A 13,095-nucleotide genomic window follows, 5' to 3' on the forward strand; every position below is an offset into this window, starting at 1 on the left:
AATAGAAATGTTACAGGGGTCTGCCTATACCTTTCCTATAGAAATGTTACAGGGGTCTGCCTACACTTCTGCTACATAAATGTTACAGGGGTCTGTCTATACTTCTGCTACATAAATGTTACTGTGCTCTGTCTATACTTTTACTACAGTAATGTTACTGGGGTCTGCCTATACTTCTGCTACAGAAATGTTACAAGGGTCTGCCTATACTTCTGCTACAGAAATGTTACTGGGGTCTTTCTATTCTTTTACTACAGAAATGTTTCTGGGGTCTGTCTATAGTGTTACTACAGAAATGCTACTGCGGTCTGCCTATACTTTTACTACAGAAATGTACTGGGGTCTGCCTATACTTCTGCTACAGAAATGTTGCTTGGGTCTGTCTATTCTTTTACTACAGAAATGTTACTGGGGTCTGCCTATATTTCTGCTGCAGAAATGTTACTGGGGTCTGCCTATACCTTTCCTACAGAAATCTTACAGGGGTCTGCTTCTACCTTTGCTACAGAAATGTTACAGGGGTCTGCCTATACCTTTGCTGCAGAAATGTTACAGGGGTCTGCCTATACCTTTGCTACAGAAATGTTACAAGGGTCTGCCTATGACTATAACTTTCCAACAGAAATGTTACAGGGGTTTGCCTATACCTTTCCTACAGAAATGTTACAGGGGTCTGCCTATACCTTTACTACAGAGATGTTACAGGGGTCTGTCTATAGTGTTACTACAGAAATGCTACTGGGGTCTGCCTATACTTTTACTACAGAAATGTTACAGGGGTCTGTCTATGCGTTTACTACAGAAATGTTACAGGGCTCTGCCTATACCTTTCCTACAGAAATGTTACAGGGGTCTGCCTATACTTCTGCTACAGAAATATTACAGGGGTCTGCCTAAACCTCAGCTACAGAAATGTTACGGGGGTCTGCCTATATTTCTGCTGCAGAAATGTTTTTGGGGTCTGTCTATTCTTTTACTACAGAAATGTTACTTGGGTCTGCCTAAACTGCAGCTACAGAAATGTTACAGGAGTCTGTCTATAGTGTTACTACAGAAATGCTACTGGGGTCTGCCTATACTTTTACTACATAAATGTTACAGGGGTCTGCCTATACCTTTCCTACAGAAATGTTACAAGGGTCTGCCTATGACTATACTTTTCCAACATAAATGTTACAGGGGTCTGCCTATTCCTTTCTTACAGAAATGTTACAGGAGTCTGCCTAAACTTCAGCTACAGAAATGTTACAGGGGTCTGCCTAAACTTCAGCTACAGAAATGTTTCAGGGGTCTGCCTATACTTTTGCTACATAAATGTTACAGGGGTCTGCCTAAACTTCAGCTACAGAAATGTTACTGGGGTCTGCCTGTATTTCTGCTGCAGAAATGTTACTGGGGTCTGCCTATACCTTTCCTACAGAAATCTTACTGGGTTCTGCCTATACCTTTCCTATAGAAATGTTACAGGGGTCTGCTTATACCTTTGCTACAGAAATGTTACAGGGGTCTGCCTATACCTTTGCTACAGAAATGTTACAGGGGTCTGCCTATACCTTTGCTACAGAAATGTTACAGGGGTCTGCGTATACCTTTGCTACAGAAATGTTACAGGGGTCTGCCTATACCTTTGCTACAGAAATGTTACTGGTGTCTGCCTATACTTCTGCTACAGGAATGTTACTGGGGTCTGCCTATACTTCTGCTACATAAATGTTACTATGCTCTGTTTATACTTTTACTACAGTAATGTTACTGGGTCTGCCTAAACTGCAGCTACAGAAATGTTACAGGGGTCTGCCTATACCTTTGCTACAGAAATGTTACAGGGGTCTGCCTATACTTCTGCTACAGAAATGTTACAGGGGTCTGTCTATAGGGTTTCTACAGAAATGTTACTGGGGTCTTCCTATATTTTTGCTGCAGGAATGTTACAGGGGTCTGCCTATACCTTTCCTACAGAAATGTTACAGGGGTCTGCCTATACCTTTCCTACAGAAATGTTACAGGGGTCTGCCTATACCTTTCCTACAGAAATGTTACAGGGGTCTGCCTACACTTCTGCTACAGAAATGTTACAGGGGTCTGTCTATACTTCTGCTACAGAAATGCTACTGGGGTCTGCCTATACTTTTACTACAGAAATGTTACTGGGGTCTGCCTATATTTCTGCTGCAGAAATGTTACTGGGGTCTGCCTAAACTGCAGCTACAGAAATGTTACAGGGGTCTGCCTAAACTTCAGCTACAGAAATGTTACAGGGGTCTGCCTATACTTCTGCTACATAAATGTTACTGTACTCTGCCTATACTTTTACTACAGTAATGTTACTGGGGTCTGCCTATATTTCTGCTGCAGAAATGTTACTGGGGTCTGCCTATACCATTCCTACAGAAATGTTTCAGGGGTCTGCCTATACCTTTCCTACAGAAATGTTACAAGAGTCTGCCTACACTTCTGCTACACTAATGTTACAGGGGTCTGCCTATACTTCTGCTACAGAAATGTTACAGGGGTCTGTCTAAGTTTACCACAGAAATGTTACAGGGGTCTGCCTATACCTTTCCTACAGAAATGTTACAGGGGTCTGCCTATACTTCTACTACAGAAATGCTACTGGGGTCTGTCTATAGTGTTAGTACAGAAATGCTACTGGGGTCTGCCTATACTTTTACTACAGAAATGTTACTGGGGTCTGCCTATACTTCTGCTACAGAAATGTTACTTGGGCCTTTCTATTCTTTTACTACAGAAATGTTGCTGGGGATTGCCTATATTTCTGCTGCAGAAATGTTACTGAGGTTTGCCTATACCTTTCCTACAGAAATGTTACTGGGGTCTGCCTATACCTTTCCTACAGAAATGTTACAGGGGTCTGCCTATACCTTTGCTACAGAAATGTTACAGGGGTCTGCCTATACCTTTGCTACAGAAATGTTACAGGGGTCTGCCTAAACTTCAGCTACAGAAATGTTACAGGGGTCTGCCTATACTTCTGCTACAGAAATGTTACAGGGGTCTGCCTATACCTTTCCTACAGAAATGTTACAGGGGTCTGCCTATACCTTTCCTACAGAAATGTTACAGGGGTCTGCCTATACCTTTCCTACAGAAATGTTACAGGGGTCTGCCTATACCTTTCCTACAGAAATATTACAGGGGTCTGCCTATACTTTTCCTACACAAATGTTACAGGGGTCTGCCTATACCTTTCCTACAGAAATGTTACAGGGGTCTGCCTATACTTCTGCTACAGAAATGTTACAGGGGTCTGTCTATAGTGTTTCTACAGAAATGCTACTGGGGTCTGCCTATACTTTTACTACAGAAATGTTACTGGGGTCTCCCTATACTTCTGCTACAGAAATGTTACAGGGGTCTGTCTATACTTCTGCTACATAAATGTTACTGTGCTCTGTCTATACTTTTACTACAGTAATGTTACTGGGGTCCGCCTATATTTCTGCTGCAGAAAGACTACTGGGGTCTGCCTATACCTTTCCTACAGAAATGTTACAGGGTCTGCCTATGCCTATAACTTTCCTACAGAAATCTTACAGGGGTCTGCCTATACCTTTCCTACAGAAATGTTACAGGAGTCTGTCTATAGTGTTACTACAGAAATGCTACTGGGGTCTGCCTATACTTTTACTACAGAAATGTTACTGGGGTCTGCCTATACTTCTGCTACAGAAATGCTACTGGGGTCTGTCTATTCTTTTACTACAGAAATGTTACTGGGGTCTGCCTATATTTCTGCTGCAGAAATGTTACTGGGGTCTGCCTAAACTGCAGCTACAGAAATGTTACAGGGGTCTGCCTATACCTTTGCTACAGAAATGTTAAAGGGGTCTGCCTATACCTTTGCTACAGAAATGTTACAGGGGTCTACCTATACCTTTGCTACAGAAATGTTACAGGGGTCTGCCTAAACTTTAGCTACAGAAATGTTACAGGGGTCTGCCTATACATCTGCTACAGAAATATTACAGGGGTCTGTCTATAGTGTTACTACAGAAATGCTACAGCGGTCTGCCTATACTTTTACTACAGAAGTGTACTGGGGTCTGCCTATACTTCTGCTACAGAAATGTACTGGGGTCTGCCTATACTTCTGCTACAGAAATGTTACTTGGGTCTGTCTATTCTTTTACTACAGAAATGTTACTGGGGTCTGCCTATATTTCTGCTGCAGAAATGTTACAGGGGTCTGCCTATATTTCTGCTGCAGAAATGTTACAGGGGTCTGCCTATACCTTTCCTACAGAAATGTTACAGGAGTCTGCCTACACTTCTGCTACAGAAATGTTACAGGGGTCTGCCTACACTTCTGCTACAGAAATGTTACAGGGGTCTGCCTATACTTCTGCTACAGAAATGTTACAGGGCTCTGTCTATAGTGTTACTGCAGAAATGCTACTGGGGTCTGCCTATACTTTTACTACAGAAATGTTACTTGGGTCTGTCTATTCTTATACTACAGAAATGTTACTGGGGTCTGCCTATATTTCTGCTGCAGAAATGTTAATGGGGTTTGCCTATACCTTTCCTACAGAAATGTTACTGGGGTCTGCCTAAACCTTCCTACAGAAATGTTACAGGGGTCTGTCTATACCTTTCCTAAAGAAATGTTACAGGGGCCTGCCTATACTTCTGCTACAGAAATGTTACAGGGGTCTGTCTATAGTGTTACTACAGAGATGCTACTGGGGTCTGCCTATACTTTTACTACAGAAATGTTACTGGGGTTTGCCTATACTTCTGCTGCAGAAATGTTACTGGGGCCTGTCTATTCTTTTACTACAGAAATGTTACTGGGGTCTGCCTAAACTGCAGCTACAGAAATGTAACAGGGGTCTGCCTATACCTTTGCTACAGAAATGTTACAGGGGTCTGCCTAAACTTCAGCTACAGAAATGTTACAGGGGTCTGCCTATACTTCTGCTACAGAAATGTTACAGGGGTCTGTCTATAGTGTTACTACAGAAATGCTACTGGGGTCTGCCTATACTTTTACTACAGAAATGCTACTGTGGTCTGCCTATACTTTTACTACAGAAATGTTACTGGGGTCTGCCTATACGTTTTCTACAAAAATGTTACAGGGGTCTGCCTCTGCCTATACCTTTCCAACAGAAATGTTACAGGGGTCTGCCTATACCTTTCCTACAGAAATGTTTCAGGGGTCTGCCTACACTTCTGCTACAGAAATGTTACAGGGGTCTGCCTATACCTTTTCTACAAAAATGTTACCGGGGTCTACCTCTGCCTATACCTTTCCTACAGAAATGTTACAGGGGTCCGCCTATACCTTTCCAACAGAAATGTTACAGGGGTCTGCCTATACCTTTCCTACAGAAATGTTACAGGGGTCTGCCTATTCCTTTCCTACAGAAATGTTACAGGGGTCTGCCTATACTTCTGCTACAGAAATGTTACAGGGGTCTGTTTATAATGTTACTACAGAAATGCTACTGGGGTCTGCCTATACTTTTAATACAGAAATGTTACAGGGATCTGTCTACAATGTTACTACAGAAATGCTACTGGGGTCTGCCTATACTTTTAATACAGAAATGTTACAGGGGTCTGTCTATACGTTTACTACAGAAATGTTACAGGGGTCTGCCCATACCTTTCCTACAGAAATGTTACAGGGGTCTGCCTATACTTCTGCTACAGAAATGTTACAGGGGTCTGTCTATAGTGTTACTACAGAAATGCTACTGCGGTCGGCCTATACTTTTACTACAGAAATGTTACTGGGGTCTGCCTATATTTCTGCTGCAGAAATGTTACTGGAGTTTGCCCATGCCTTTCCTACAGAAATGTTACAGGGGTCTGCCTATACCTTTCCTACAGAAATGTTACAGGGGTCTGCCTGTAGTGTTACTACAGAAATGTTACAGGGATCTGTCTACAGTGTTACTACAGAAATGCTACTGGGGTCTGCCTATACTTTTACTACAGAAATGCTACTGGGGTCTGCCTATATTTCTGCTGCAGAAATGTTACTGGGGTCTGTCTATTCTTTTACTACAGAAATGTTAATGGGGTCTGCCTATATTTCTGCTGCAGAAATGTTACTGGGGTCTGCCTAAACTGCAGCTACAGAAATGTTACAGGGGTCTGCCTATGCTCTTGCTACAGAAATGTTACTGGGGTCTGCCTATACCTTTGCTACAGAAATGTTACAGGGGACTGCCTATACCTTTGCTACAGAAATGTTACAGGGGTCTGCCTATATATCTGCTACATAAATGTTACTGTGCTCTATCTATACTTTTACTACAGTAATGTTACTGGGGTCTGCCTATATTTCTGCTGCAGAAATGTTACTTGGGTCTGCCTATACCTTTCCTACAGAAATGTTACAGGGGTCTGCCTATGCCTATACCTTTCCAATAGAAATGTTACAGGAGTCTGCCTACACTTCTTCTACAGAAATGTTACAGGGTCTGTCTATAGTGTTACTACAGAAATGCTACTGGGGTCTTCCTATACTTTTACTACAGAAAGGTTACTGGGGTCTGCCTATACTTCTGCTGCAGAAATGTTACTGGGGTCTGTCTATTCTTTTACTACAGAACTGTTACTGGGGTCTGCCTATATTTCTGCTGCAGAAATGTTACTGGGGTCTGCCTAAACTGTAGCTACAGAAATGTTACAGGGGTCTACCTATACCTTCGCTACAGAAATGTTACAGGGGTCTGCCTATAATTCTGCTGCAGAAATGTTACTGGGGTCTGCCTAAATTGCAGCTACAGAAATGTTACAGGGGTCTGCCTATACCTTTGCTACAGAAATGTTACTGGGGTCTGCCTATACTTCTGCTACAGAAATGTTACAGTGGTCTGCGTATACTTCTGCTACAGAAATGTTACTGGGGTCCACCTATACGTTTGCTACTGAAATGTTACTGGTGTTTGTTTGCCTATACTTCTGCTACAGAAATGTTACAGGGGTCTGTCTATTCGTTTACTACAAAAATGTTACTTGGGTTTGCCTATACCTTTGCTACAGAAATGTTACAGGGGTCTGTTTATACTTCTGCTACAGCAATGTTACAGGGGTCTGCCTATACCTTTACTACAGAAATGTTACTGGGGTCTGCGTATACTTCTGCTACAGAAATGTTACAGGGGTCTGTCTATATGTTTGATACTGAAATGTTACTAGTGTTTGTTTGCCTATACTACTGCTACAGAAATGTCACTGGGGTCTGCCTATACTTTTACTAAAGAAATGTTACGGGGGTCTGTTTATACCTTTGCTACAGGAATGTTTCAGGAGTCTGTCTACACTATGGGTGCACTAAGTCTTCCCATCGCGGTGTTTTACCTATCTGGCACAAATACACTGACTGACTAGGGCATGAATTGTGGGCCGAGGCAAAGGTCGTTGGCAGGGTGAAACTCTCCCATGTTTGGGCTCTCTGATTTCTTCCTGTGTAATACCATCTTTGTGCACTGACAGCATAGGCGAGCCCAAGGAACTCAAAGACTTCCCCTGGCAGTGTTGAGCTATCTGTGTGAGGACACATGGATTTCCTATTGCTATGTAACTCAAGGCACCTTGGGTCACACAAGGTGGAGGCTGGGACCAAGCCTGACCCAGGCCCCGCTCACGTACTTCCCACACAGACTATAGCGGGTCCTGGTCATGGTTTCTTGACCTTGTAATGCCACCTCCTCCTCCTGTCATGGATCAACACTGGGCAACATGTATTTTCTCCCGTGTTATCACAGTTATCTGAGACACTGGTTTGGGCCAAACAAGAGGAGCATTACTGCATTAATGAGATGTTCACAGCTGTACTAGCATCGAAGTCCGCTTCATGTCCGCGATTGCTGAGGGTTTAGGCAGAGGCCTATGTCCTGGGGGAAATGCAACTGCACCAGGTTGGGCCTGTGGAACTTGTTCCGGGTTAATCCAGTCTTTGGAGCAGTGAAAGCAACCGCAAATAATTAAATGAGATGTTCACAGCTGTACTATCATCAAAGTCCGCTTTATGCCCATGATTGCTGATGGTGTGGGCCAAGGTCCTTGATGGGGTGAAACTTTGCCATGTTCGGGCGCTGTGATTTCTTTATGCGTAATACCATCTTTAAAGGGGTGGTCTCGCGAAAGCAAGTGGGTCTATACACTTCTGTATGGCCATATTAATGCACTTTGTAATATACATCGTGCATTAAATATGAGCCATACAGAAGTTATTCACTTACCTGCTCCGTTGCTAGCGTCCCCGTTGCCATGGTTCCGTCTAACTTCGGTGTCTTCTTGCTTTTTTAGACGCGCTTGCGCAGATGCATCTTCTCCCTTCGGCTGGTCTTGGAAGCATCAGAGTTTTGGCTCCGCCCCCTTTTCGCGTCATCGCGTAGCTCCGCCCCCGTCATGTGCCGATTCCAGCCAATCAGGAGGCTGGAACCGGCACACGTCATGGGGCGGAGCTACGCGATGATGCGTACAAGGGGGCGGAGCCAAAATGCCGATGCTGCCGAGCGGAGCCGAAGGGAGAAGAAGGGAGAAGACGGATCTGCGCAAGCGCGTCTAAAAAGGCAAGAAGACACCGAAATTAGACGGAACCATGGCGACGGGGACGCTAGCAACGGAGCAGGTAAGTGAATAACTTCTGTATGGCTCATATTTAATGCACGATGTATATTACAAAGTGCATTAATATGGCCATACAGAAGTGTATAGACCCACTTGCTTTCGCGAGACCACCCCTTTAAGTTCCAGGGGCTCGCCTATGCTGTGGGTGCACAAAGACTTCCCATTGCGGTGTTTTACCTGCCTGACACAAACCCACTGACTGACTAGGGCAGAAATGTAGGCCGAGGCCCTTCGCACGTGGAAACTCTGCCATATTTGGGCACTCTGATTTCCTCATGTGTAATACCATGCTTGAGTTTCTTGGGCTAGCCTATGCTGTGAGTGCACAATGAGTTCCCATTGCATTGCTTTACCTGTCTGGCACAAATATACTGACTGCCTAGGGCAGAAATGTGGTCCTTGGCGGGGTGAAACTCTGCCATGTTTGGGCGCTAATGATTATATCATCACAGGCTTTTCACCACCATCTATCCTCAGTACTGCTAAACTCTGTCCTCATGTACTGGTCACATGATTATATCATCACAGGTCCTTCATCCACACAGACATGTACACAGCGGGTCTTTTACACCAGTATAATAACCCTTCATGATTGGACTGATCGCTGAAAAAAACATCTTTGGATGAAGCTGCTGCAGGTTGATAGTTAGTGTCATTCTCTCAGCAGTTGTCGGTGCAGTTATTGTACATGTTGTCAGGTATAATGCTGTATCCAGTCCAGTGTGTGATGTGTGGAGAGGAAAGAGATGTCTCTTACCCGAGCATCGCACTCCAATCAGAGATGCAAAAGGATATAGACCATCGTGTATAGAATGATGACACTGTGACAAGGATGACTCTCCTCCTGTACATTTTAGATCCAAGCTCCTCCTGTAATCATCCACAAATATATCCCCTCTGGTCACACGATGTTGTACATTTGTAGTGTTACATCCCAGCTCTCTACAAACTATATTAGCAATGTATTCTCTGTTGCCAGTGTCATATTCCACTCCCCACCATTCTTCTCCATATCTCACTTGCACTAATCCTTCACATTCAGTGTTTCCTCCAGAAAGTCTCACTGGAGCTGTGAAAATAAACAGAAAATAATATAAAAATCCATGAATATAAGGAAATACTAGTATAACAGCGCTTGTCTCACCATGACGTCCCCTCTCCATATGCCTATTAATCACAATGCACATCTTAGAGGGGTGACTAGTCCTCGAGGTCCCTCTCTGTGAGCCAGAATGAGGAGGGGCAGCTGGTGGATCTGGTAGATTCTGCATCACATGGGAGTCAATTCACCAGAATCCCCAGATGTGGCTCCCAGAGATCCCAGCTGATGGTCATGGACTAGAGAAGCCAGAGCCAACTTCTTATAACAGCAGTCTTCATGAGAGAATCCCTAAGAGCAGCGACCAATAGTAATATCTCTTACTACACCCCACATCCCAGAAATATCATCTACACCATCAAGTCACAAGTGTTTATGTATATTTGTGTAGACAAAGAGTGTATACAGGAGGTCTGAAACTGTCTACATACTGCAACATGGAAAATATCTGCAGAAAAGCTTTATTACTAGATTAAGCCTGAATGTACACTTTCATCTGCATGCAATATGGATAGAATATACATTGGAAAGTAACAAATTATTCTAAATGGGTTATTTTCCTTAGGCAGTTTTTCCCATATGAGGAGCGGAGAACTAGAAATGCAAACTGAATTAAATGTTTTTGCTTTGTTCATCACTGATTTAAATGGGTTTAATTAATAATGGACGTAGTTCCATTTTTTCTGTTTAACTCCATTCCATTTTATTTCCGTTTTTTGAATGGAAAAAGAGTGTGTTCAGCTAATGCCAGTGTGGACGAGCCCTTAGTCATGTCAGATTCATTATCTCTTGTCCTTATAATATCTGGATTTACCAATCTCTATTGATTCACAGTACACAGCGATGTTCATCAGATTGGTGAATTCTGCCCTCACAGGTTTCACATAATTGACCTAATTAGCTGGTTCCAACACAGAGAAAACCCTTCCCTGCTACACAGACCACCTAAAACAGCTGTACTCATGCCCCCTAGTGGCCATCTAAGTGACCATACTGCTGCAATATTACATATAATCTTGCAGCAGTGTAGCTACTTTGATGGCCACTAGGGCAACTAGTGGATTTGAGGTACAGTTGTGTGTGATATGTGGAGATCAGCATGGATGTAGTAGAGCTGTGTGTGATGTGTGGGGATCATAATGGATGTACCATGTAGTAGAGCTGTGTGTGTAAAGTACTGTGTGTGTGTAAAGTGTTGGGTCAGAAAGGATGCAGTGGAGCTTTTTTATGTTATGCATTGTGTGTGTAATGTATGTGGTCTTGATGGGTGTAGTGGAGCTGTGTGTGTAATATGTGGGATCAGGATGAATGCAGTAGAGCTGTGTGTAATGTGATGTGTGTGTCATATGTGGGAATCAGAATGGATGTAGTAGAGCTGTGTGTGATGTGTGGGGATCATAATAGATGTACCATGTAGTAGAGCTGTGTTTGTAATGTGCTGTGTATGTAATGTGTGCGGTCAGGATGGATGTAGTTAAGCTGTGTGTGTAATGTCCTGTGTGTGTAATGTGTGGGGTCAGGATGGATGTAGTAAAGCTATGTGTGCAATATGTGTGGTCAGCATTCATGTAGTAGAGCTGTGTGTGTGTAATGTGATGTGTGTGTAATGAGTGAAAATCAGGATTGATATAATAGTGCTGTGTGTGTTATGTGTGGGCATCATAATGGACGTACCATGTAGCAGAGCTGTGTGTGTAATGCGCTGTGTGTGATGTGTGGGAATCAAGATGGATGTAGTAGAACTGTGTGTGTGATGTGTAGGGAACATAATGGGTTTACCATGTAGCAGAGCTGAGTGCATAATGTGCTGTGTGTCTAATGTGTAGGAATCAGGATGGATGTAGTAAAGTTGTGTGTGTAATGTGCTGTGTATGTAATGTGTGAGGGCAGAATGGATGTAGTAAAGCTGTGTGTAGTGTACTGTATGTGATGTGTGGGGGTCATAATGGATGTACCATGTAGTAGAGCTGTGTCTGTAATGTGCTGCGTATGCAATGTGTGGGGTCAGAATGGATGTAGTAGAGCTGTATGTAATGCACTGTGTGTGTGATGTGTGGGGTCAGGATGGAGATAGTACAGCTTAGTGTGTAATGTGCTGTGTGTAATGTGTGGAAAAGAGGATGGATGTAGTAGAGCTGTGTGTGTTATGTGTGGGGATCATAATGGATGTACCATGTAGCAGAGCTGTGTGTTATGTTTGGGAATCAAATGGATGTTGAAGAGTTGTGTATGTGATGTGTCGGGATCAAAATGTATGTACCATGTAGCAAAGCTGTGTGGCGCATTGTGCCACAAGAAACACTGGTGCTATAGTTTCCTAATAATTACTAGTATCTGGTAATAAAGAGGAGAAAAGCCAATCAGGGACATTTTTTAAGTAATTTACATCTGAATTCTGGTGGAGGAAAGTTGCACATTTTTGTGTAAGCCACATTTGTTAAAAATATTGTTACCATTCTTTTTGCACTGACCTTTTTAATGAAAAAGTAGGTGGGGCTCAGGAGGGGACATGGCTTTCCTAAACTAATAGTTTTATGTACAATCTATGCCAGAAGCTAGGTTAAATTATGTTAGGTATGTATGCTACGTCAGACCTGACGTACATTTCTGTGTAGGTGCATGGAGATGCAGGAATGTTATACTAAGGGTACTTTCACATCAAATGGAATTACGCCACAAGACGCAGCCAAATCTGCAGCTGCGGAATTCAACACCAAGATCTGCAGGTCTGGCTGCAGATTTTGATACAGAATTGCAGGTAGATTTTCAGCCATTTTCAATTTTGCATCAAAATTTGCAGGAAGCCTTCAGATTTTGGCACAGAATTTACCACAGGTTGCAGCCTAGTTCGTTCTGCCTGGAAGTCCCTAAAACCAGCATTAGAAATGCTGGCCTTAGAAGATTTCCCCCAATATCTTGTTTCCTCTCTTTGTCAGTACATGAGCTTTATTAGCAGTATGTAGGGAATCCTGTAAGTTCTAATGCTGGATATTAGGGTATTTCCACTGTTCTGGTATCAGAGGTGATAACGCGAAGAATATGTGTTATTTTATACCCAGATTCTTACTGCTCAGATATTATATGAACGGCTTTTTGTGTAGAGAGCAGAAGACAATCCTCATCATGTCACATGAAGGTAAATAGGGAGAAAAACCTTAACCCCCTAAGACCCAACTAGATTTCATTTTTTCATCCCCAACTTCAAAAGCCATAACTTTTTTTTCAAAATCATAATCATATGAGGGGTTGTTTTTTTGCAGGGTGAGTCTTATTTATTTATCTTTTTCCAAATAAATTTTTATTGGGTTTTATGAAGAAAAATAGTGTTACAAATCAAAGGTATCACCTCGGTTCAAATATCATCATACATCTGGGTTACAAGA

At 42.8% G+C, this 13,095-nt stretch overlaps 1 protein-coding gene across 1 annotated transcript in view; it reads right to left on the reverse strand.

The window, feature by feature from the left end:
* The window catches only part of LOC136576110 (scavenger receptor cysteine-rich type 1 protein M130-like), a 513,398-nt gene that overhangs the window by 232,706 nt on the left and 267,597 nt on the right, over positions 1-13,095 (reverse strand). The window contains exon 6 of the mRNA XM_066575131.1: positions 9,371-9,682. Within this exon, the coding sequence (XP_066431228.1) occupies positions 9,371-9,682 (312 nt within the window). The remainder of the gene's footprint in view (positions 1-9,370; positions 9,683-13,095) is intronic.

The sequence above is a fragment of the Eleutherodactylus coqui genome, chromosome 8 (genome assembly GCF_035609145.1).
Source record: "Eleutherodactylus coqui strain aEleCoq1 chromosome 8, aEleCoq1.hap1, whole genome shotgun sequence".
NCBI classification, from domain to species: domain Eukaryota; kingdom Metazoa; phylum Chordata; class Amphibia; order Anura; family Eleutherodactylidae; genus Eleutherodactylus; species Eleutherodactylus coqui.